Source organism: Glandiceps talaboti, chromosome 6 (genome assembly GCF_964340395.1).
Source record: "Glandiceps talaboti chromosome 6, keGlaTala1.1, whole genome shotgun sequence".
NCBI classification, from domain to species: Eukaryota; Metazoa; Hemichordata; class Enteropneusta; family Spengelidae; genus Glandiceps; species Glandiceps talaboti.
The window spans coordinates 22,964,646-22,991,663 of record NC_135554.1 but is presented as its reverse complement, the minus strand read 5'-3'; the positions used below and the strand labels follow the sequence as shown (position 1 = coordinate 22,991,663).

General features: G+C 35.1%; 2 protein-coding genes across 2 annotated transcripts; one reads left to right on the top strand and one right to left on the bottom strand.

Moving 5' to 3' along the window:
• The first annotated feature begins 690 nt into the window (after positions 1-690).
• On the top strand, positions 691-2,858 carry LOC144436974 (uncharacterized). Its single transcript, XM_078125841.1, has 2 exons — positions 691-726; positions 2,022-2,858. The coding sequence occupies exons 1-2, from the start codon at positions 691-693 to the stop codon at positions 2,856-2,858; spliced, it is 873 nt and encodes a 290-aa protein (XP_077981967.1).
• A 6,915-nt stretch (positions 2,859-9,773) lies between these two features.
• Positions 9,774-26,867, bottom strand: LOC144436099 (phosphoglucomutase-1-like). The gene is made up of 9 exons (XM_078124784.1): positions 26,514-26,867; positions 22,272-22,434; positions 19,689-19,949; positions 18,501-18,691; positions 17,169-17,323; positions 15,365-15,616; positions 14,556-14,739; positions 13,401-13,535; positions 9,774-12,600 (listed from the first exon to the last, which is right to left on the bottom strand). The coding sequence occupies exons 1-9, from the start codon at positions 26,754-26,756 to the stop codon at positions 12,511-12,513; spliced, it is 1,674 nt and encodes a 557-aa protein (XP_077980910.1). The 5' UTR covers positions 26,757-26,867; the 3' UTR covers positions 9,774-12,510.
• Positions 26,868-27,018: the final 151 nt, after the last annotated feature.

The following is a 27,018-nucleotide window of genomic DNA, read 5'->3' as shown; positions in this document are numbered from 1 at the left end:
GCTTTGAAATTTAGAATAGATCACCTGATCTTGTAACAAGGTCAAAGGTCCCTTGTACCGCCCCAGTACTTACCGTCTATTTGGTATGCCTGTACATAGCTTTGTTTACTTCCAATAGGTGTCCATTCACGTTTGTAAAACAGGTGTGTATATATGCATGTATGCATGTAATTGTATGTATGTATGTATGTATGTATGTATGTATGTATGTATGTATGTATGTATGTATAAAAATTATAGAAATCAATGATCATTCTTTAAAGTGCAGCTACAAAACTTAATATCGATTTAGTGTATGTATGTATGTATGTATGTATGTATGTATGTATGTATGTATGTATGTATGTATGTATGCATGCATGTATGTATGTATGTATGTATGTATGTATGTATGTATGTATGTATGTATGTATGTTCGTTTGTTTGTTTGTTTGTTTGTTGTAAACAAAACAGCAGGCTAGAAATATAAACTAGTAGTCTTCCTGTGTGAATTTGTTCATCTAGTAAAGGGAAAATTGCAATGTACCAAAATTACTCATTGTAAGCATATGGTACATGTAATGATGATCTTTCTGGACCTCAGTGACCTTAAGTTCAATTGATTGATGCAGTAATGGTGGATTCAATCTTACTTCTTTTATTTTTTTGTAGTTTTGGTGGATATTGATTAGAGGATTTTCATATTTTAAAATGTCTCACCATTTGAAAGTGAAAGAAACTTGTAAGGTAGGACGTGATGAGTCATTCATTTCAATACATGTACTTTGACACAACCAACATGGTGTGCGAGTGTATGGTATTTGCACGAGTGCTTGCAATGTTCTCAGAGATACACAGTCGACTCAGACAAAAAGATGTGCTCTATCAAAATGAGGGTCCCAATTAAAAAGTGGGAATTTCCAATCAAAAAGTTGCATTCCCAAACAAAATGCTCCCATCAAAGATATGTGCAGAGAAGAGATGTGCTCTCACCGAAGTGGTGTTCCCAATCAAAAATGGCATTCCCAATCAAAAAGAGACGTGAAATAGCATGTCTTTTTTTAATGGGAGTCACTCTTTGTGACAGCACATCTCCTCATTGATGGTAGTACATACCTTTTTGATTGGGCATGCCATTTTTTTATTGGGAACCCCCTTTTTGTTACAGTCAAACACCTTACTGAGGTCATACTTTTATGAATGCAGCACTGAATGAAGCAGCAAACACTGCAAGTGTGAATTCAAATACCAAGCGTATGTCATACTTGCATTCACCCATCATGTGGTTCTGTTAGTATTTCATATGACTATCTGAAACAGCAAATTTCCGTAAAGATGAGTTGAGGAAAATGGTTACTATGGGCTTGGTGAATGCCACACTAGGAAAAAATCTATTTCAAGAAACTTTGGGTTCTGGAGAGTCATTTCATTATTCATATAAATTTTGCATAACTGCCAAGAAACACCAAATTGAAATGCTTAAAGTGATTGCTTCACCTGCATTTCCCAAGCAGTGGGCATATGTATTAGATGAACAATAACGATTCATTATACTATATGTGAATGTAATAACCATGTAAGGGTCATGAATATTCATTGTTCATCTAATGCATATACATGTATATGCATATCTAATGCATATGCATGCAAAGTGTTATGAGGCAGCAATAGACCTCTGCTAAAACTATGAAGGTGAAATGGAGTTTCAAGTTGGTGGTTCTTAGCAATTGCACAACACGTGAAGTGAAATCATGAAATTGCTCTTTAAAATCCCAAAGTTTCTGAAAGTACCTTTATTTCCTGGTGTGTTCTTTTTTAAGCACACTTGTTCCAATTCCATTATTTGGGTCACAACTCCATACATATACAGTTCAAGCCTTGCTACCTTGGTCTGTTTCAAAATGAGCTACAATTGTGCCCCCCTGTAACCCAGTTGTATACTTGGGAGTGGGAACCTGGTAGAATAGAATTGTTCTTCTCAGGATTGGCTATGTCATCAATGTGAACACACTCTATGTTTTTGTTTTATTTTTTCTTCATAGCATTTAGGTGCACTAGGCTACCAATTCCATCCATTTTATCATCTTACTCGCAACAAATTGACAGGGTTGATTGGTGATATCAAAGACTGTACTATTTATGACAAAAACGATGGCTTTGTAGTGATCACCAGATATCCTCTCATAGAATCAGGTCTTCCTGGCCAGATAGCCACCAGTGTCTGTACTAATCCTTGGTCAAGTGACAGGAATGAAGACTTGACGTATGTATTGGAAAAGTGTGGCTCCATATGGAAAGACTCCATTCTAAGTATTGCCCCTATCCCAACACACCTTATTGAAGATATTGAGAAGGTTGCCAGTAAGCAAGGATTTCGACTGAAGACCAGGTTTGATTGCCAGGCCTTTGTCTTAACAGACATGGATAGATTCAAGAAACAGAAACAAGCAGTCAACATACCACCAGAATTTGAAATCAAATCTCTGTCTCCTAAAGATGCCACCTATGTAGCAGAAACATGGAAATATAGCTCTCAGTTCACAGCTAGCATTCTTGAAGAGTATTTGAGATATCCTGAAGTCTTCCATTCATCTGGAGTTTTCAAGAAATTCCAGCAACAGCCTGTATCTTTGGCTATTGTGGGTCAGTTTGGAGATATTAGCATAGAATACACTCACCCAGAGTATCGTCGTAGAGGTTTCATGAAAGCTGTCATTTGTGATTTAGCCACCAAGATGCTTGACAGAAATGATAGGCCTTATGTAGTGATCAGCAAATCTAACGATGCATCGCTTGAAATACACAAGAAGCTTGGTTTTTCCCTGGTTGAGGATGGTGGCATCTCTTGGACGGAATTTGAAAATTGTTTATCCAGATAAATGTGTTGGCAGAATAATAGTACAGAATTGGCTGTAGAGATACATGTGGTAAACATACAACAAACATTTTTTTTTATGATTGGAAATTTTGAAAAAACTTCCAAGTTCTAAGGTTGGTTTTTATACTGGAAGTGAAAAATAAGTTGTACGTGAACTGAGTAGGAAAGATGGTAGAATTTGTCGATTAGAAAAACAGTTTTCTCATATGGCATTGGGGTCAAAGTGAACTGTACAGTACAGTAACCAAGTTCTAGGGTTCTCAGTCAAGCATCCAATTCAAACCCTAGTTCATTTATTATAAATACTTATTTTGGGTGACCCAATTTTTTATGTTTCTCATTACTTTTTCATAGCAACTATGGGGCAGGCGGTCAATTTAATAAAAAAAGTAAAACAAATAAAAAATAATCATCATGTTTTTCTGTCTCTCCTTTCCCTCCTCTCTATCTGGTAACACACCCTTTCCCAGCTTCTCTACACAATTGGCATGTTCTCAGCCCCACTTGAATAACTTCCGTCGTGGAAGAAAAGCTGTTCTTGAACAAGTGTCGACATCGCTGCCATGACTGTAGATGATGTGGACAGTCCAGACACTTGCTTATTCTTGCCTGAGAGGGTGCTGCTTCGCAAAATATTAAGGGCTGGGCAAAAATAAAAATGTTTTTTATTTTATTTTGATGTTTGAGTTGAAAATTTGTGTTGGTTGGCTAATGAGAAACAGAGAGAAAAACAGGGTCACCCTAAAACTCAACTGTTCTTTCTACATCATAAATTCAGTGTCACTCAAATGAAACAAAAATAGTTACCCAACATTTCTTGTGAAGCTTTATTTACTTGGTTTACACATGGGAATACTACAATATTCCTAAATATTTATCTTGATTCTGTAAGGAAACATTCTAGTAGTTTGCATCACTTCTCATATCAACTGTACAGTGAAAAAGCTCTTACGGAATCTTTTCTTTTCCCATTATTTAGCCATACAAGAAAAATATTCAGGAAAACTGACGGAAGGTCTCAAATGCAAAAACACAAGTTTACATTACTTAGTAACTAAAATATTACAAACACACACATTGTGCCATACCACAGCGATCACTCATTGAATTCCAAAATCTCCCTCCACCCCCACTCAGCTCCAACCCCGCCCAGCTCCAAAATCTCTTGCCACCCCCACTCAGCTCCAATCCCGCCCAGCTCCAAAATCGCCCTCCAACCCCACCCAGCTCCAAAATCTCCCACCAACCCCTCAGCCCCAAAATCTCCCTCCATCATACTCTAACATTACCATCACCTTCCCCTATATAGTACTACACTTTCAACACTACCCCCCCCCCCCCCCATCCCCACTCACGTTGGATCTACTATATACACGTACTAGAAATAATGTGTACATACCCATCCTTGCACATCAATACTTCAAAAACTAAGTAAATTTGCATTTAAAGCTGCACTAGTTGTAACTGAAGCACATTTTTATCAGACAACCAACAACATATTCACTGAAATTGACATGTAAATTACAGGCCAATTTAATCATAAGTTACAGTATGGCAACCAAAGTTCTAAAGTTCTTATTCACACACCTTAGTTCTTTTAAATACTTGTTAAGGGTGACCATATGGTTGTCGGAGGCCAAGTGGTTAAACAGCTTGCCTCTTACCACTGCAGTCGGTGGTTCGAACCCATTCAGGATTTGATTAAATTTACCACACAGTAAGTAAGAAGAGTGTCGTTCAGGTTGACTCTACCAAACAAAGCAGGTTTTCCCCGGGTACTCCGGTTTCCTCCTGCATTAACACTGAACCCATGAGGGATGGCCGTCACTGGACTTCTTGGGAGACAAGTGTTTATATACTTAAAGAACTATCCAGTATAAACAAAGATTATTATTATTAAGTGGTACATTAACAGGTTGAAATCATGATCGTATTGGGAAACTGAATTTAGGGTATGGACCAAAATACAATTTCATTTGATTTATTGTACATCATGGTGTACAGCTACACAAATACATTTACCCACAAATGAATCAATCCTGTTCAGGGTGTACAATATTCCATTACATCTACCAAAACAGTTTCAAAAAATGGCACAGTTACAGCTACTGCAGCTTTAATATAAAAAGATGTTCTTTAAATAAATCACTGGTACTAATGAGTTTAAAATGATATTAAAATAATAATAAATTTCAAACAGTGAGAATGATCAAAACAAAGCCCATAATAAGAACGATTTGAACAAAAAAAATATGTTTCATTACAAATCACATAACAAAATCAACAGTTTAATAAATTAATTTCAAAAAATATCTTCTATTTATACAAGCTTAATTAAATCAATGCAACTTCAGTATGTTTCATTTCTACAACTGAAAATGAAAGTTTGTATATAATGTGTGATGCATATTAAAAGAATGATTTTTATACATGTATGCTGTGCATGGCAAGCTCCACGATACAATGGCAAGTGTAAGTTTCAGTAATGATTACACCAGCTATAGTTTACTTACATGCAGGACAGGTTAGCTAGACATGTGATATGATATATGCCAACTTTTACTATACTCTACAACTGCTATCAAATTTTGAACTAAAAAGTGTACAAATTTCTAGGTATGCCATCACTTTAATTTATGGTAAACTTCAAGTAGTATTGTATGAATAACAGATGAAAGTACATTTGGCTTTATATGAAAAGAAAAGGACAGTTTCTGAGCTAGCAGTGCTGCATGTTATGTTTAGTTTTGATACAGCTAAGGTCAAGTTCAAGTTGCATTTGCTACTCGACTTTGAACAGCATTTATGACCTTTATAGTACCTTCCTAAATTTAACATCTTAGTACATGTACACTGCACGTGCACACATGCACGCACGCACGCATGCACGCACGCACGCACACACACACACACACACACACATGCATGCGCACACACACACATTATAGTTTATGACACTACATGCTGGTCATTTGTGTGTTTACAATATTAGTTTACAGTAACATTCAAAAAACTTTATATCTAGTTAAAGATTGATAATGATAGGTTATGGTAAGTTGCTGTTTGCTATATCTATTTTAGTAAGTTACAGATTGGTTACTGTTTGCTATATCTGTTTTAGTAAGTTACCACTGGTTACTGTTTGCTATATCTGTTTTTAGTAAGTTACAGATTGGTTACTGTTTGCTATATCTGTTTTAGTAAGTTACCACTGGTTACTGTTTGCTATATCTGTTTTAGTAAGTTACAGATTGGTTACTGTTTGCTATGTCTGTTTTAGTAAGTTACCACTGGTTACTGTTTGCTATATCTGTTTTAGTAAGTTACAGACTGGTTACTGTTTGCTATGTCTGTTTTAGTAAGTTACCACTGGTTACTGTTTGCTATATCTGTTTTAGTAAGTTACAGATTGGTTACTGTTTGTATATCTGTTTTAGTAAGTTACCACTGGTTACTGTTTGCTATATCTGTTTTAGTAAGTTACAGATTGGTTACTGTTTGTATATCTGTTTTAGTAAGTTACCACTGGTTACTGTTTGCTATATCTGTTTTAGTAAGTTACAGATTGGTTACTCTTTGCTATATCTGTTTTAGTAAGTTACAGATTGGTTACTGTTTGCTATATCTGTTTTATTAAGTTACAGATTGGTTACTGTTTGCTATATCTGTTTAAGTAAGTTACAGATTGGTTACTGTTTGCTATATCTGTTTTAGTAAGTTACAGATTGGTTACTGTTTGCTATATCTGTTTAAGTAAGTTACAGATTGGTTACTGTTTGCTATATCTGTTTTAGTAAGTTACAGATTGGTTACTGTTTGCTATATCTAAGTTACAGATTGGTTACTGTTTGCTGTATCTGTTAGAGTAAGTTACAGATTGGTTACTAGAGTGTACATACACACACAATTTTAACAGTAAAGTGATTTTGGCCACGATGTTTCGCTGACAGGATGTTTGCATATGTTCAAATAATAATATTGGTTTTTAATAGTGCTTTCTCACTCTGTGCTCAAAGCCCTTTGCAATGATTACCCTTGGCATGGATCTTTAGTGGCACAACAGCCCTTTACTTCCTCAACTCCCTGTGAAGCACACAATCCATTGCTGCCTCTATAAGCACATGGGATTAAAGCATTCACATTGCAACATCTATCCTACCAGGTCCCTAGTTATATAGATGGGTTGACCGAGGCACAATCGTGGTTCAAATCTTGCCCAAGGACTTTAGCCATTCAGAAACAAACATCAGTGACAGGGCTCGAATCTGCAACCTGCAGATTGAAAGCCGGCCACTCTAACCATTCACCCATCATGACTCCACATATTATGTACTGTCACTTAAGAATATGTGCACAAGGTGGACAGTTTCCAGTGATGTACATAACTTACCAAGTATGTGCACAACATAAGTTTCAAATTCTGTACATAACTTTTGGGTATACACAACATAGCCAGAGTGTGTGTGTACAACATGGATACCTCCCAGTGATGTACATATCATCTGGGGAATATGCACAATGTATACAGTTTGTATACTGTACATACCTTTTGGAGTATGTGCACATCATAACAGTTTCAAGGTAAACACATACCATTTGGAGCATATGCAAATACATAGACTATTTCATATGGTGTAAGAGCACAAAACGGACAACTTCCCAGTATTGTACATACCATATGGAGTATGTTCTTCTATATATTATGATATACACCACATACAGAAAATAAAAATCAAATACAAAACTTTCAAAGCCATACAAGATAATCCGAGTCTACTTTACATTTCTACCTTGTTCAAATATCAATATTAATATGGGTTTAGTAAATACTTGAAATTGCAAATCTGCATTCTATATCTCTATAATAATAGCAGATATGTTTTCATAAAATATTTGTACGATTAGTTTTTAGTTGTACATGGAATAAAAACAACACGTATGGTTTAGTGGACTAATCAAAACTTAAATACAACTTAATATAGAACTAAAAGTGATTGTACAGTATGCCACACCTGATGCTATATTCATTTCTGGCATTCACATTTTAAGTGTAAAATAACACACAAGCCTGTATGCCATATTTAAAAGCACCACAAGAGGGCGCACTTCAGATTTTGGCAAAGAACATTTTCATCATGCTACAGATCACACAGCAATGCATGAAGCAGTGAAAATGTGTTTGAAAGAACGTTGTGTGTAATCTTACAAAAACATTACAGTTATGAATAGTACATTGGGAATAACATTGACAATGAGTAGTAACTTCATGTCTGCTCTCTTTATGCTACAATACTTTCAGCCACACACCACCCTACTGTTCATGAATATCCATGATTATACAGATTCTGTCCTACAAAGTTGTGAATATTCATGATCCTATACTACTGTACCATGAATACTAGTATTCATGTTCATACAGATTATGTCCTACAATGTCATGAATATTCATAATCCTATCCTACTGTATGACAGTATCATGAATATTCATGTTCATACAGATACTGTCCTACAATGTCATGAATATTCATGAGCCTATCCTAAGGTAATATGAATATTCATGATCATACAGATTCTGTCCTACGATGTCATGAATATTCATGCTCCTATCCTTCTGTATCATGAATATTCATGATCCTCTCCTACTGTGTCATGAATATTTGTGATCCCACCCTAATATGTACTGAATGATTTTACGGATACTGTCCCACTTCTTCCATGAGTCATAATCCTGCAGATCAGTCTTGTAAATCATGAATATTCATGACGCTATCCCATACTGTGTCATAAATATTCATGATGATCCTGCTGTGTCATGAATATTCATGAAGTTATCCTACTATGTAATGAATATTCATGTATCACAGACTGTGCTAAATGTCAACAGGTCTGTTACACAGCACTGCTATATCATCAAAGAAAAATGTAGTAAATCTGATTTCTGAAACTTACTTTACAATCAAACACTTTAATTTACACTAATATGACATTTGAAGAATTGTGCATGCATAATAACCCATATATGAACAATAGTTTAGACAGATGTATGCCCTATCATCACGCTAAGAATCACTAACAGATCTGTTCAGTTTCACAAATTGGTTGTTAGATTCATGTCTGTATTATTACAATACAGTGACACACTGACAGATCTTTACAGATTACTAGAGTGAGGTTAGATCTTTGATAAATAAAACTGACCACTGCTCTTTGTAATAACAAATATGTGGTAATTGGCATGTTTAGTTTGATACAACTGTACCAAATGTCAAATGAATCTGTTCAGTGACATTTGACAGATCCAACTAGTAAGCTGTTATCAAAATTATGGATCTGTTCTCACGACAGTGACCCTTATCAACTGAATAATCTCTGTTACCACGACTCTGCTTGAGGGCGCTCTTCAACTTCAAGTTGCCACAGCAGACATTTTCATGCATGTAAAAGAGGTTCGGTAACCAAGAGTATATCTAATGCACAAATGTAGTGAACACTCTCTTGGAGTCCTAATCTACCATGGTAATACACAAGACTACAGACACACCTAGAATTCTCACTACCTGCAATAGCGTTGTGTCAGGCACTAGGGGGTCAAAATAGAACAAGAAGGTCAACCTAGTCTCATGCACACACACAGTAATATATATGTGTAGCACATGGAATGGAAGTCATGGTGTTGACTGGGAAATTGATTAACTGTTATTTTGATGATGCACCTTGGAGTAATTAATTCTATTTCAGGTACTAAGAATTCAACAACAGGTGTACTTTACAACTTAAGATATACATGTACTACATAATCAGAAGTAATACATCTTATCTTTCGAACTATTTAAACACACACACACACACACACACACACACACACACACACACACACACACACACACACACACACACACAGACATACACACACACACACAATCTAAGACTATCGCTAATCTAACTGTACAACTTTACTACTAATACTTGAATAAATCTCAAATATATGCTTTACTATTTCTGAATAAATTAACGAAAAAATCTACACATGGAAAACGAACTATTTGAACACCTGTCATATACTTAAACCTATTACCACTTTAGTCATTATTTTGCAATAATTGATTTAAGACCAAAGAGAATTGAATTCTAGACATTATTTTTACTGACTACACACCTTTTTTTTAAATAAAAAATTTCACCTGCATTTTTTTTTTATTTCTGCTGTAGCCCAACAAACATACAAGACAGAAAAGGTGTTGCCATGGCTACAAATATGAAAATGAATTTAGACACTATATTTTCTAATTCGGTTTTCAATTATATTTTGTACTTTGTAGCAGTCTTAAACCTTGTCTGTAATAAGGACATACTATTTACTGAGAAAAGAGGATACGAAGGTTAGAATCACTCAAATTACAAATTCATCAATCTTATCCAGAGTCGACAACTATTTTAGTTGTCATGGAGACACAATCCTCTTAAAATAAATTACGACTAATAAAAGTATATAACACTTTGGAGATAGCTTGTCAATGAACGCTTGTATGAATACAAAATCAAGAATCAAGCAGAATTCAATATTATAGACACCGCATATTGGTTCTTGTATACTTCTCATTTGTAATGCAGATTGCAGTCGAATTCACATTATGTGGACTTATTCCTCCGATATTCTAGTCATGTAGTGTTACATGTAGACGTATTCTCTGAATTCTAAACTTGACATGAGCTTCAATGCATCAAAATAAGCTTTTTCATAGAGCAATAATACAATATGAACCCTATGGGTACATTACATGGAAATCATTTACATATTGTACTGTTATGTAAATGAGACCATTGTTATGCTAATGTATTGGGTAGAATTATTTGCTCCATGTTCAAGTAGAATTTTTAAAGCAAGGAGATTTTTTGTTTTATATGATTTATACTGAAACCAATATGGTATATGTGTCTATTTCAAGGGCTCAAATATTTCAGTTTGTATATTTCTAATGTACATCTCTTCTTGGTAAGGAAGTTCTTCTACTAGATTTTCAAATCAAACGGTATAACAGAACCCCATGACGTGTGAGTGCAAGCATGGCTTACTCAGGGTATTTGCATGAGTGCTTGCAATGTTAGCTGCAGCCATACTTTCATGAGTGTAGCAAGTGAAATGGCAGCAGAAATGACCTTATAAGCATGAGTACACACTGGCACCCACACAGAGGCATGGAGTTCTGTTATTAAATATTACATGTGTATGTAAAACAGCAAATAATACTGTGCAAGCGTTCACACAATTTTGTGTACAAGGAACAATCAAGTACTTATTTGCATATCATTTGCATGCAGGTATGAAATAATGATTTCAGTATTGCATGGCAGAGCAAGTACCTCTAAGTATACATACACACCAGGGCACATAATCTCTGGTATATCAATAAATAATAACTGAAGTTATCCAACACATATTACCTTATTATCTAGATATAAGGCTTCTTGTAACAACACTCATTTTAAACTGAAGCACCCAAGCATCTCTAGCTCTTTTGTTTTTCATGTTACATTTTACAAATCTGCGTAACATTATAATATCATACTACACAAACATGTGCAACACTTGTCATTCTTTGTACATTTATAAACATGTTACACACGTTTATAATACCACAACACATGTATCAAGTAAACATAAATAAATCTGAAGAAGTGAGTTGTCAAAACTGAGTCCATTGTGACTTACATACTTTATAGGGACTGTTTTCTCAGTCATCACACTCTTACCCATCATCTCTAACAGCTGTGTGAGATCATAGATTGATGACTTTCGTAACATTCCCAAAACTGACTTCAATACCTACATAAGCTTGATGACCTAAGACAGCTATATGGCTTACGCTAGGTCAAACCTAACTTCATCCAAATCAGTGTGCCCTCTAACGATTGCCAAATTTGTTGGGATTTCTTGTGAGTCACCACATAGTAAGAGATATGGGAACACCAAATTTTGGTACATCACTAGAAATTGTGTCCATCGGTGACATATCAAATTGGCTTGGAGGGCACACTGATCCAAATCATTGCCAAGTCACCAAGTCTATTCAGTCTTTGACTACGTTCTACCTGGTACACTTTAAATTTTTCTAACAAATACGCAAAAAAGCGTGCAATCAAAATATATCCTTATCCTGAACCAAGTATCATTTGCTATGCTTAAAATACAACACCATCAGTTTCTCCAAGCCTCTGCTCTATACTTTGACTATATATCTGTATAGTACGACATCTTGCTACAACTCTGCAAACTACTGAACGTAACCGTAGTGACAGTAATACTGCATTTTAATGCTAGAACTACTTTGGCTATAATTCTAGCTCACACTAATAAACTAGAATCATACATTTCACTCCTCCAGCCATACTATAAGTATAGTCTGCATGACATTGTACTCAACGACATTCTCCTTCAACACAAAAACTTACTGAAACAGCCACTTAAAACAACTCTTTATGATATACCGCCGGGTACTAATATCCAAGCCAGTCAAATCACATTCTATCATGGCCGCATTTTCAGCTAAAAAATGTAACAATTCATGTACCTATAAAATGACAACCTGTGTTGACTTTTCCAATACGTTGTTTATTGGATGCTTTAGGGCAAGATATTCATCAGTACTGACTATCTATGTGATAACGGTAGGTTCCTGACGTCCGGTCAACTCTCTCAGCTGGCTTAGCTGTAAAGCTATCTCTACCAATGGTTTCAACACAACCTGTAAGGTAGATACAGAGATATTATTTGTAAGTTTATTGCTCAAAACACACACATTGCATGGTGAAGTGGATAAAAAATATGAACACAACTTTCCCACATGCGAAGAACTAATTAAAAATTAAATAATTAAGAATTAAAAAGACATCTTCACAACAGAAAATTCATCTAATAACACAAAACAAATCCTTTTTTCTCCTAATTTTATCCAACCCAAATATCTCTCTTTCAATCATACAACATCACACAAATAAACCAACAAAAAATCATACCATTAAATCATGGAAAGAAAATGTAATAAAAGTAATCAACACATTCTGGATTAATTTCATTGGCTTTCAAAAAAATGTCTCTTTTTCACACTTCAAAACAAAGCATACATAGAATGCACATCTCCTAATATTACCGAATATTTATAATCATCTTTATTTTGTTGAATTAAATCAACGTTTAAAATTCAACTTTCGCCAAAATTATAATCATTGTTTTTTTTAAATGACCAAATTGTTGATCATCATTTTTCAGTTGGTCAAATACACGCTTTCCAATTGCAAAAGCCAGTGGATTTTCCAAAAGTAATCTGGAAGGTTTTGCTGTACTATTCTTGACTAGTAATAATCCTCAAAACAGGACCTGCGTTTCCTGCAGATTTGCACAATATCCCTCTACACTTAAATCTCATATTTAATAAAAGAGTGGTTATTGTATGGATTACTATTCAAATGACATTGAGTTCATTCTCAAAATATTGCATTTACATAGACACGTGTGTAATCAACAATCTAGCACATTGACACTTACCTGGGCATCTAGTTGGTGTTTGGCTGTATCCTGTTCAAAACTATCAATGTAGAGACGTACAGTAGCACCAACACTACCTGTACCACTTAATCTGAATATCGCCCTTGAACCATCCTCAAAAATGATTCGTACACCCTATGAACAGAATATAGTACTCAATGAAAATATGTATTTTCAAATATGATTTGTTCATCCTGCAAACAGAATATAGTACTCAATGAAAATATGTATTTTCAAATATGATTTGTATGTAAAAGTGTGAAAGTATGTAGTTGCCCAGTTACACATTTGTATTTTTTTCCCTGTATATTTATTTTGTCAGGGTCACAGACTAGACTAGTTCGGATCGAACTATTTCTGTGGCCCTTACCAGATATATTATCTTGTCAACCTCCTTTTCGAAATGTACATAAAAATGTTCTTCTGTTTTGTATCTGGTGAATAAACAATTCAATTCAATTCAATTCAATACAATTCACTTCAATTCTCAAAGATGATTCGTACAGCCTGTGTAGAATATAGTGCTCAATGAGAGTATCTTCAAATATGGTTCGTACACCCTGTGAACAGAATGTAGTACTCAATGAGAGTATGTATCCTCAAATATGATTCGTACACCCTGTGAACAGAATGTAGTAAGATAAGCCGATTGTAGATGTTAGGTAGTTATAATCCTAGGATCAACAGAGACGAGATCTAACTACCTAACATCTGCAATTGGCTGATCATACCGCCACCTAGTGGTCCGCTGTAACTATGGGATTTGTCATTCTGATGAGGATCGTCGACCAAGACAGATTATACTGCCACCTAGTGGTCAGCTGTAACTATGGAATTTGTCATTCTGATGAGGATCATAGACCAACACAGATCAAAAACTCAATACTAAAAACTTTGAATTGCTTGTGGGTTATAACCTTTGCAAATCAGCATAGATAAAAGTCCAATAAGTATTCAGAGTAAATATGGACGAAAAGTACTTCATGTTTGTATAATTTTACTCTAAGTCTCGTTTTGAGTGGATCACTCAAAAGTTTACACACATATTTTGTCTAAGTTAGGGGTGTCATTTCATCCCGTCAATAGCCCTAACCCCCTAACTTGATTATAGTTGCACCAAATTATAAGTCTTGTCATTTCATTTCTGACACTCACCTGTTTCTGGGATACACTGCCATCAATGGGATCGGTGTAACAGAAATCATCAGCTTTGTCTACTTTGTAGCATTTATCTCCATAAGTATATTCTTTTCCTTTGTAACCTGGGTCAGCCACCATTTGTCGTAAGTTTGTCATCATCTGATTGGCTGGAGGAGCATCCACATTCTCATAGTCATACCTGAAATGACGAAGGACAACAGCCGTGTTTGTTCATGGTGGATATAAATCGTTACAGATGTACACTAAAATCTGAAGAGTGAGCTGTATATGTACTAACATGTAGAAAAAGTACAGGACAAGCTTATGAATACTTTGTGCATAAATCCATGGATAGGACTGGTTTCCTATATTTGTGCAGGTAAGTGTTTAATTCTGAATGATTATTCACTTGACTACCCATCACTTGTTATTTTATATAACCACATTACAGTTGCTATAAGCATGGTCTTAGATGCTAATAAGTCATATATTTCACAATTTATTTTGAATGTGTATTCACTCCCATTACCTATCATTAAAGGCCCATGATTCAAGTCAACATTCTCACATTAATGCTATCAATGGAGTCAGGGAATAAATAGGATCATTCTACTGTTCAGGACCAATTTTTTTCTATAGCCCTATCAAACAATTTCTCACGTAAATATAAATCCTAATCAACGTGGAGCTACATGGATACTAAAGTTGTGTCTGACCATATTCAAAGGTATTCTGCAATTATATTGCTCTGGTCCAAAAAGTTCATGTAAGTTCATCAAGTCCGTGTAATCCTATAAACAGATGAACAAGTCTGATAATACTACCTTGTAAAGAAATTTCGTCCATATTTTTTCCAGTGATCAGTAAGTATTTCTTCAACAGTGAGTTTTCTTGAAGCTAAAATAGATAGCCATGCCAATACAGCCCACAATCCATCTTTCTCTCTGATGTGGTCACTACCTGTACCAAAACTCTCCTCACCACACAATGATAATCTATCTGCATCCATTAGATTACCAAAGAACTTCCATCCAGTGGGAACCTCAAATAATTCTATTCCTTCCAGTTTTGCAACCCTGTGGAAATCAAAACAACCAAATACTGTATTATGGACCTGAGGAGCTTGAGCTCGAAAACCAAAGGGGACTTGCATGTAGTCTGAATGATATATCATATGAAATTAGATGTTGTATCTTATTGGTCCAGTTCCAATTAGGATAAGGTGGTCAGGTAACTTGTTAGTTGTGAGTCTGGGTCCTCTTTCTCCATAGAGGGTATTTGTTTGTACACAACTAAGTACAAATTGGTCCTCTTTTTCCCTAGTGGGTATTTGTTTGTACACAACTAAGTACAAGTTGGGAGAAAAAGGATTTTAAAAAGCTTTTTTATGATCACCAACAACACTGGGTGTCTTAAAGGGGAACGGCACTCAAGGAAATACAGATATATTCATAAACTTTAGGTTCTGGAGCGTTATCTAATTATATCACATGACAGAATTTTTACTTGATTGCCAAGAAATACCAAATTGAAACTCTTTTTCACTTCTACATGTATACTGTTCTTTCAGTGATACACCATTGCTTCATGAGAGTTTACGAGAAATTAATATTCATTTATTTATATTTACTAAATATTCATGACTCCTAAGGCCAAAAAAATATATATATATCTGGTTCTGGTCAGCGCGCACGTGCCCTGAATACCCCCGCATCTGTCAATTTTTTCCGATAATTTTTGCTTTCCCATTCCTTATTTATTCCTTATATCAGGAGAACAAGCAGCTGAAATCTACCCTACATGCCAAGACTGCTTAAATACAAAGCTTAAACTGCTTCGAAGAAAGAGGAAGTTTTTCAAGAGATAAATATGATAGAACAGAGTATGTAAAGTGTCAAAAAAATGTGTATTTACTAATTTGCAATAAAAAAAAAAAAACATCGTCGCACCACTTTAGAAAGTTTACCCTGACCAGAACCAGATATTTTTTTTTGTTTGGCCTAACAGCTTATTTCCTTCAGATAAATTCTAGAATTTAGAATATTTAGAATATCAGCGTAAGATTGACAAATACTACAAGAAGCAGTCATTCTCCAATGAATGATAGTGTTACCATAAGGCCTAACAAAAAAAATTGTGTGGTTCCGATTACACTCAATTTTAGAATAGGTGGGGTACATAGATTTTTCATTTTTATGTTTTTTATATATTTTGTTTTCATAAGCGAGTGTCTAGTTCAGGTAGTTATGTTTCCTGTTGTTTTCAATATGGTTTCTGTGTTATTGGTTTCTTCTCATCACATGCACAGCCATTACAGATTGGAAGAACAGTTTTATATTGTCTTTTTAAGTTGATGTCAGTTTCCGCATCCACTATTTCTTGTGAGACTTCATAATTTTCGCGATTTTATTATTTTTTCTTGAATACATAAAAAAAGTTTAGGGTCGACGTGAAAAACTAGGTGGGGTCGGGTAACTGGAACCAAACAATTTTTTTTCTAGGCCTAATCAACATGAGATAGAAGTTTAAATAGAGTGCATGAAATCATCAATTCAGCTAAATTAGCAGACGACACACCAAATCTATATATACATCAACTCGCTAAGGTATGACTATAAACCATTCTACCTGTCTAGAGCACCACCAGTTGGCATGCTACGGGCTAGACCTTTGACCCCAGTTCTCTGAAAATATGGGATACATTTAGCATTGGCACCAATCACAGCTACAGAATCGGTTGGAGTCACAAAGAAACCATTTTTACCAAGAATCATGTTGCGATCCTATGACACAAACATAAAAAAAAGGCATATTACAAAATGTGAACAAACTGCACTTGATAACCACTACATATGTCAGATAGGAGTAAACTAATGTTGCCAATGTCATCCTTGTCCTTCAATAGGGAACTTGCAAACCCGCCATGTTGAATGTTGCATCATGGGAAATGTGATAATAAATACTAATCAATAGGCATTGTAAACAATAATGTTACATTGTTTGTAACCACAAATGATCAATTCATAGTCGCCCTGATCATTGTGGGAGGTTTATTTTATCAGTGGCTCCAGATTAGGTATTACGATAACCACAGATAGTCCCATAGTCCTTTGCGTCTGAGCATGCTCAGTCTGGATTGCAAGTTCCCTATTGGGGTGTACTTCATATACAATCAAACTAATTCCATTTTTTTTGACAAAGCAAAAGTGCATGAAGTCTATTTTCACAAGCAAGATCATGAGAAACTCATCAGCTTTGCCATATCTAATACACCTGATTGTGTGACATACATGTATGTTACATTGAGTCTCTGAATGTTGACTTTTCAGAGGTTACGTGGACTTGGTATTTCTAATTTTGTAATCTGTCTGATATTTGGAACAGGAGAGCTTGAGCCACATGACTGGCTGGTTCATTTAAGTGTCGATGAAAATAATATGTCGATGCTACTGCTTACAGATTACAAGTTAGCCTTACAATCTGTTTGTCAAGTGACTCTTGAATTTGTGTCTTGAATCAAATACCAAGTTTGAAATCTTCTTATACCCACACTAGCTGTAAAGGGGTACTAATTTTTTTTAATCAGAAAATCAACAATATATTCACTGAAAATTGTTAAAATACAATACCTAGATATTGTACATGTCAATTAGAGGTCTATTTTATCTATAAGTAGTATAGTAATAAGTTGAAATTGTGATTCATTTGGGGCACTGGTGTGGACCCAAAAATCATTTGGATATATTGCACCATCCTACAATGTATGTGTACTGTAACTGTTACACAAATATGTTTACCCAAAGGTGATTCAATACTGTTCTGGGTGTACTATATTATGATTATAAAGTTATTATATCTAACAAAACAGGTTTTTTTTTAAAATGTTCCAGTTGTAGCTAGAGCAGCTGCAAATTATTTAAGTGCATGTAGGTACATTGATGAAATAAAGGTACAACTTACACCATCTCCATCAAATGCAGCACCAAACCCATGAATTCCTTGTCTCATAAGGTCTACTAAGTCAGCAGCATATGTCAGATTAGGGTCAGGATGGTGGCCTCCAAAATCTTCTTTAGGTACACAGTTAATTGCTGAATCCTCTGGTGCCCCTAGCTCCTGGCAAAAGATCCGCTGGGCATAGGGACCCATCACTATAGGCAGGATAGTAAAGGAGATAAAACTTCACTTGCAGAAAATGAAAGTATTATAGATGTGCTATGTGCATAATGATAGGTGTACATGTAATGTGAATGTCAATATAGTGCTTTTCCTCACTATGCTCAAAACAATTTTATTACCCCCTGGCATGGATCTGTAATAGCACAATGGCCCTTTATACTTCCTAAAATCCCTAAGGGGTATACAATCTCTGTAAGAACATAGGATTAAATTCTTCACCTAACAACCCAGGTTGCTTAACTGTGGAGCACAATTGTGTGGTTCAAATCTTGCCTAAGGACTTTTAAGCCACTCAGAAATGAATGTCAGTGGCGAGACTCCAACATGTCAGTGGCGAGACTCCAACCAGCACAGTAACCTGTAGATTCTGAGCTGACCACTATAAGTATAACCATGATAAGAAACTTTCCACACAATAATAACATGTACAATTTGTGATTGACATTTGTTCTTTGTATTCTTACAAACGATACTTGGTAAGTTGACACCAAACATACATATATTACCTGGACTATGTAGATTATATATTACTATCTATGTTTACATGAATGTCTATGTTTGACTGGCATTTCTATTGACTTCTCCTGTTTGCATATATGATCTTTATTGCTTGAAGACTGGCATGTGACATTTGGAGGATGCACAATTGTTGGCTTTTACACATAGGACCAAGGCTGGTGAATCATATATATATATGGTTAGTCTCATTAGGACTGAGGCTAATGAAACTCACAAATATGGGTCTTGGTTGAGTGAGTGCTTGATTGGTTCACTGATTGATTAGTAATTGCTGACTAATTGGCTTATTAATTGACTGACTGACTTTATTCCCTGACAGCTTGTATTGATTGGGTGGGTGGGTGGGTGAGTGAGTGAATGAGTGAGTGGGTGAGTGAGTGAGTGAGTGAGTGAGTGAGTGAGTGAGTGAGGGAGTGAGTGAGTGACTTGTGACAGTAATTATCTACCTACCTCCATGCATAGAATTGATAACAATTCTCAAACCACCAGCAAAGAGTTGTTTTATAGCATCAAAATCAAAGATTTCTTTCATCATGACTAAGTAATCTTCCACAGGGTCAACAACTTCCACTGTAAAGTTGCGTCCGTCTACATCAAATTCTTGAATACCAATAGTTTTAAGGTCAGCCTTTAGGTCAGGACAGGTAAAGTACTCATCAAGTTTTGTTGTCAACTCAAAAATTTTATTAGTGAAGCTTTCTGGAGCTGGACCTGTGTAGGAAATGTAAGGGAGTTATTTCAAATGCAGGGTTTGGTTAAACTGCATGTTCCTAGCCTAGTATCTAAAGCATGTTGACTTTAATTAGCAAGTTGGGAGACTATTGTCAAAATCCCCATATGACTTGACTCTAGGCTAACGTCGGATTAGGATTCAAATCTGAGTGAGATAAACAGCTGTTTGATATAACTATCAAATAAGTCAACAAAAGAATAACCTTATGTAATCTTTCTCTCTGCACTGATATGAGAACTTAGGATTGAATCACAGGCCTTTAAAGGGCTATGTTGCAATCCCGGGTAACCACATTAGTGTTAATTACTTTAATCTGGATTACATGATGAGACTATTCTCTTGTTCTGGACCAACTTTTTTTCAAATTTTTGTACAGCTTTACCAACAAAGTGTTTTCACACCTATATCTTAATCCTAATCCAAAATGGACCTTTGAGGCTGTATGTACAGATCTTAATATTTTTATGATGAAGGCAAAAAATATTACACCTGGTTCTACTGAAAACTGAATAATGTTTGTACATTTTGTAGTGACAATAGCAACAAACTATTAAAACTATATATTACAAAGAAAATTGAGCTTTTCAAACTACCATATGCCATGTTTTGATAAAGTGTGCCAGGTTGTGGTACAAAAAAATTATTACAAGGCAATGAACAAATTCTTTTCCAGATGGTAGTAGGCAAATCTCTAGTTCTATCATAAATTTAGAAGTAGCAATTCTCAAGATAATCATAACTAAACCTCTAAAAAGAATGTAAATCTGTGTGAAATACTTGGTATTTATAAATGATCACACGTACAGAAACATGTATCATATTGCTGTAATTTGTCCAAAAGCACATAAAATACCTTTGTATACGTATTAGTTGATATGTTGAAACAAGTACAATATGATATTACCACCATATGGGCTGCACAATGTGTATGTGCATTAAGCTTGTGTACATATTAAAGTTCAAATGTACAGGATTGAGTGGTTCCATGCAATCACCTGACCCTTTCCTTGGTGACCATAAACTTGCTAATTCAGTTTTAGAAAATACCATGAATATGTCATGGCAATGAAACTTTTAAAACATATCTCAGAATCCCATAAAAATACATACAAAAGAAATATCATGTGCCAATACTAAACAACTTTATCAATTTTTGAAAAATATTGAATTGGAACCATAACCTGTTTTTGTATTTGAGTTGCTTGAGAGCAAACAGTGCCTTTGAATTTGACAATTGCAGTATGGTATGTGATGACATATCATGGTAATAAAATATGGTACAAATTATAATTTTTTCCAGTTTCATTAAATGCACACCTATTCTAATATTATGAAACTCATTAATTGCATATACACCTTTAGTTTGATGCATGACTGAAATACCATGATGATGGCAAACCAACAAAGCTCACTAAAAAAACATTGATACAAAATGTAGTGTTTTTCCAGGGTGATAAGAAATAAAATTTTGCAGAGTTCCCTAGTCATTCTTATTGATTCCCTGTCGGTGTTTTGTTAAGGCAATAAGTACGTAAAATTGTACCTGAGTACGAATGGTATATTACCAAGGTTGCCCACACAAAATATGACACAAGGTCGGGAAATTAATGCAAGTTTTAACAAACCCCACCCCAATAAAATAAAATAATATATATATATATATACATGTATATATAGCAAATAGCAAAATGTTGAATGATTGCAAATCTCCCCACCCCCGGAATATGCAAATTACTATGTACAATGTTTGTATATGCAGGTGACTATTCAGATATGGTAATGAGAGTGTATAGGCAATCATGGAGGATATGAATATAGTGTAACTATAACTTTAGCCATATACTGCTTGACGTGGCTGTCTGCTAGTCTCTATAAATATTCATCAAAATACAAGAAATTATTTTATAAAATTAATCTATAAAAGCAGTAACATATTCTTGATGAGATATTAGCAATAAGAAAGATTGCTTGTGATAGCATACTATACATCTGCAATAAAAAAAACAAGCTGTAACAACCATTGCATTTGAACACACAAAGGCACTGATGGAGTATATCAGCTGGGCAGGTACATGTACCTGGCAAAGACAACTGCTTACTCTTCAATTTCTTGCCACCTACATTTCCAGGAATTTGTGATTGAAAATACTTTCTTTCGTTCACTGTATATCCTTTTTTGGGCAGATATCATGGGTCCCTCAAAGGTATTAGCACCTACTTTTCAAATTCTAACGACTATATTTAAAATTAGGTACATCCCTGATATAAGTATTATCATCAAACATTACATGTATCATTACCTCCATTTGAAGTATTGAATTTGATTCCAAAATCTCCATTTGGGCCACCAGGATTATGACTAGCAGTTAGGATTATACCACCAGCTGCTTGGCGTTTACGGATGATGCAAGATACAGCAGGAGTAGAAAATAAACCATTTTGACCAATGATAACCCTTTTGACCTGTCAGGAAATATAAGCATAAAATGATCAGTGCATCTGGTATCAAATCTTGTCAAATATTCTCTAAGGACGTTTCAAATTTTTTGTAATGTGGACTGGGAATTCACATTTTTATGTTTTTTTAGTTATTTCCAATATAAAGATAAGAAATTACAAAATAAATTATGATATGCACAATTTTTTTATCTGCATGTATTATAATTCATATTAAATCATTTCATTTCTACTTCAGAAGAAGAATCTGACAAAAGTTGACATGTAGACAATGTTCTAGATCACAGGATCTTTTATTACACTTTTGTAAACATGCCTGCAGACCAATGCATGGAGTAAATTCCAAATCCTTCTTTTTAACTTTCCATGATTAATAACTAACCATATCTGAAACAGTTTTGTTTGAGCGTCTAAGGCTTACTGGCTAAGGTTTTGTAGTATGGAACCCCGAAGCACACATTCAGTGTTGAATCGGATTACTGCTGTATTTTACATGATGAACAATATTGGCGAATACTATAGTTACGCATACATGTGCATATCATATGCATAGAAAATAAGTGATACAAAATATTTCTACGGTATATGGTGAATGCCACTGAAATAATGATGAAAATATGCACCATTGTGACACAGAACATATACAGATGATAAATTCTGTATTTTCTGTTTGAGCATGTTCAACATGGTTAGTGCATAGTATACTGAATATTAGATGTGTAAAAGATGGCAATCCAACAAACCACAAGAATACTCATTATAATTTATAAATATGCTAGTGTTTTCACTTCAGGTCTATCAGCTGATATTCGACATTCATTAAAAATTAATTCTGTTTACAATTCCATATTCAAGTTGCTTTTACTTTTAGATCATTATTAACAGTTGATAAATTCTCCCCATGACATCTAGATAGTAGATAGTGTACTGTAGTCAGAAATCAGTGCAACAGCTTGCAGCTTAGATACATGTAATGATGTATTCCCAAGTACAAATGTAAAATAACAATCACTTATTGGACTGGATGGTAACAGCTGTGGTGACCTCTTTTCATTTCACTATTTTGATGTTTGACTGACAACATATGGTGGCACCCATTTTTATCAAAACAGGGATAAATACTAGTGTACTGTTTATTATATTTAAAACATTTTAAGGACAATTAACAAGGCCAACAGAAAATATCTGCATCTATGATTACATTACTTAGATATCAAAATTTAACTCACTTAATTACATTTTTCTGAAATCAATGCGATCAAAGTTACACGTTTGAAAGCATGGGAATGTTACGGGTAATCAGAACAATTTTTGTACACAATTTCAAAAACAAAATGGCTGACTTACTGAATTAAACTCAAAAGCACCTTTTATCAAAATGTTGAGACAACACAACTGTAAATAAATCCTTAGCCTAGCTTAATTTTGAAACCATGAAAAAAATGTATGAAAGATTAATTACATCTAATTAGTATTTTTTATAATTTATGTCCTTGAGTTATGATACACAATTGCAGGAAGATCTGAGAGATTGTAACTTACATGTCTGGAATCTGTCTGCATAATTCATTTGTTTGACCCTATCCCTAACCTAATTTCCATCTGGATGTCACACAAATAAACTATTGAATTTTCTAACTTTGCACACACACATACACACACACACACACGCACACACGCACGCACGCACGCACGCACGCACACACGCACACACACACACACACACACACACACAATTCCCAAGTGATATGTTTAATATTTGCCAACCCATCATTATTATGTACAACAGAATGTTCAATTTCAGCTCTGAAGACTAGACTTGTTTCATGAATAATTATTTTGTTTATCAAGAAACAAGTACTGTGACAGTGTACTATCAGTATTGTTGTACATGTACAAAGAGACTGAAACTAGAAAGATTCATCACGACATTTCAGTGTCGAGGAGGAAATATAACACTCCGGTTTGCAAGAACACATGATTGAACAACCGATGTGCCCTCTCTCAAATGCAAAAGGTTTTGCAATGGGTCAAAATCAGGATTTTTTAAGCAATACAGGAACGTCAACTGACAGCATGTACATCATTATTTTCAACTTATTGTCCTTGAATAATTTCTTCTATTTTACGTTGGAATATGCCTAAGATAATTTTCACATAAGTATTGATTTTACTTATCTTACTATTACATATTTGGGCTAACACTTTCAAATTAAGTTTGGTGATTTTCTTTGTTTTAGGTCAGTTTTTTGTGGTAAAACATATCTTCCTCAGTTCAAAAAGATTTCAAAATAGTTGACCACTTGGCACTATAACCATGATTGAATATATAGTAAATTATTATATATAAAGTTTATCAGACTTTGTCCTACAATCTGTAATGAATTTTTATTTATATTTATAAGAACTAATTCATACGTCTTATAGGGTTTCATAATTTTCCTTTGCATGATTGTCATATGCAACCACATACAAAAAGTGGCAAAAACTTCTCTGTTATTCTTCAAAGTCACCTTGTAATCTGATATTCGTTCTGCTTGTGGGGCTCAAAATTAAAAGCAGTCCTGTGTCCACAGACTACCAATTCTTGTCATGGGGCTACCATGATTTGTACAAAAAAAATTGGAGCTGGTAGACCACTCAGTGTATCACTGATTATATGAGGAGGGAAGTTTATGGACATGAAAGTATTTTAATAATACACACATATTTCCAAAAGTGGAACCCTGTTCAGGAATTGGTAGCCCACTAGGACTACCAAAGAAAGAGGTTAAGTTTTAGCCCTGGCTTGGATATTTATGTCATGGTGTAGAGGGGGTATTAAACCATAGACAGTGGAGGGGAGACACTGTCTATGATTAAACTGGTATGGGCAAAGAGAGAAGTGATAGCTAACAAACATTACATTTTAGAGTCAAGGGATCAGTACAACATTGATAGTAAGTTTGTAAATGAGGCCATCATGGTTACTTTATATTAATTTGTAATAAGGCATCAAGTGTCATCACTGTATCTACCATCTGGGTCAATTGAAATGTTGGTTTGCTTGTCAAATACAGCAAGGCAAGTCTTCTTTATACTAGCTGAAGTGTGGTGTTGATCCTCTTTTTTCAACTGAAAGTGAAAACAATTTTTTTTTCTGTTTCACAAAATGGATTGATTGTTCTATAATAAGTTACTTAGTAATACTAACAGTAACATGACTGAAGGAAGTATAGAATATTTTTCACACAAATGACATAATTTTCAGGGACTTGACATCTAGATCTATATTTTGACGCTATCTTTTCTATTTTTAATCCTCTTTCTACCATATTATTTATTTGTACATACAAAAAAATACAAATTCAGCAAAACAGTAATAATTTCTGATGTTCACACCATTTTCAAAATATTATCTCAACAATCTTACCTCTACAGCCTACACGGGAAATAGGTAGGAAACTTACTGGAAACACATAATATATTTTCCTCCATAGTCCTTATATTACTTTAATAGAAGTCAACAACACTTTTTCTCCTGATATATTTTGTTACAGATTATACTGACCAAAAGGAGGAGTATATAAAATGTGTTTACAAAACAGACACAAGTGTAATCGCATACATCTGAAGAGAATATCACTTATTTTTTAATTTTTCCATTGCATTATTTTAAAATTTATGGGTGCACTGCAGTATTTTGTATACAGCATTGACGAATTTAACTGCGCTGATTTTTAATAGTTCGTCGTTTTTTATTCCATTCATTTACTCCGAAAAGTGGGTATTTGCATGATGACAACCTCGTCAAGGTTAAAATGACATTGACAAACATTCTCTTCTTTTTTTAGAGAGAGAAATGCGTAAAATTTAAAGCGAGTTACGTACAACGAATATACCTCAGACATCATGAATGGAGTTAGCTGGGTGACTACCCGTTGTACACACATACTTACAGTTTTACACCTTGTCGTGCTGTTGACACGTACGTACGTATGGTAGCAAGGTATTACTATTAGTGCTAGTGGCGGTTGCCGTCAAAACGTGTCATGTAAAACATGCATGTTCGTAGTTTCGGATGGTTTAAATACTCTTGCACCCACCTTATTTGCAGCAGCCATCCGCACGATCATTTGACTGGCTTCTTTCATGTAAAAGCGACCATCGCCGCCAACAACGAGAGTGGCCCCTTCTTGCGTTCCTCCCATCGCCGACAGGGTGGCCTGCACGAAATTCTCCGTGTACTGGGGTTGTTTGAAGGCAGTCACCGGTTTGCGGAGCCCGCTGGTTCCAGGTTTTTGCCCTTCGAAGGGCTTCGTTTGAACGGCAATACACCTCAGTGGCATCTTGAATAAGATTTGAAGCCAAGAAGACACCGAAATTCCGAAAATTGAGGCAAATTTATCCTGAAACCAGCTGACTTACCGCTGCACCGCTATCCCCGACAAATTGCCGTCAGATGTCGGTATGATGAGCGTGCCTTGACCTGACCTTTTGACCCCAGCAATCAACGCACGTCGTTTCGGCACTACTGATTTTTAAACGGGGAGTGCAGCAGGAGGGGAACCATTCAATATTCAGTAAATGTTTACTAAACTACTCCGTTTC

Coding starts and splice junctions, on each gene's coding strand:
- LOC144436974 (XM_078125841.1), top strand. CDS start 691: ATGTCTCACCATTTGAAAGTGAAAGAAACTTGTAAG. Junction 727..2,021: donor AAGTGAAAGAAACTTGTAAG/GTAGGACGTGAT, acceptor TTTTCTTCATAG/CATTTAGGTGCACTAGGCTA.
- LOC144436099 (XM_078124784.1), bottom strand. CDS start 26,756: ATGCCACTGAGGTGTATTGCCGTTCAAACGAAGCCCTTCGAAGGGCAA. Junction 18,692..19,688: donor TATCAATTCTATGCATGGAG/GTAGGTAGATAA, acceptor TCCTGCCTATAG/TGATGGGTCCCTATGCCCAG. Junction 14,740..15,364: donor GGACGAAATTTCTTTACAAG/GTAGTATTATCA, acceptor TCGTCATTTCAG/GTATGACTATGAGAATGTGG.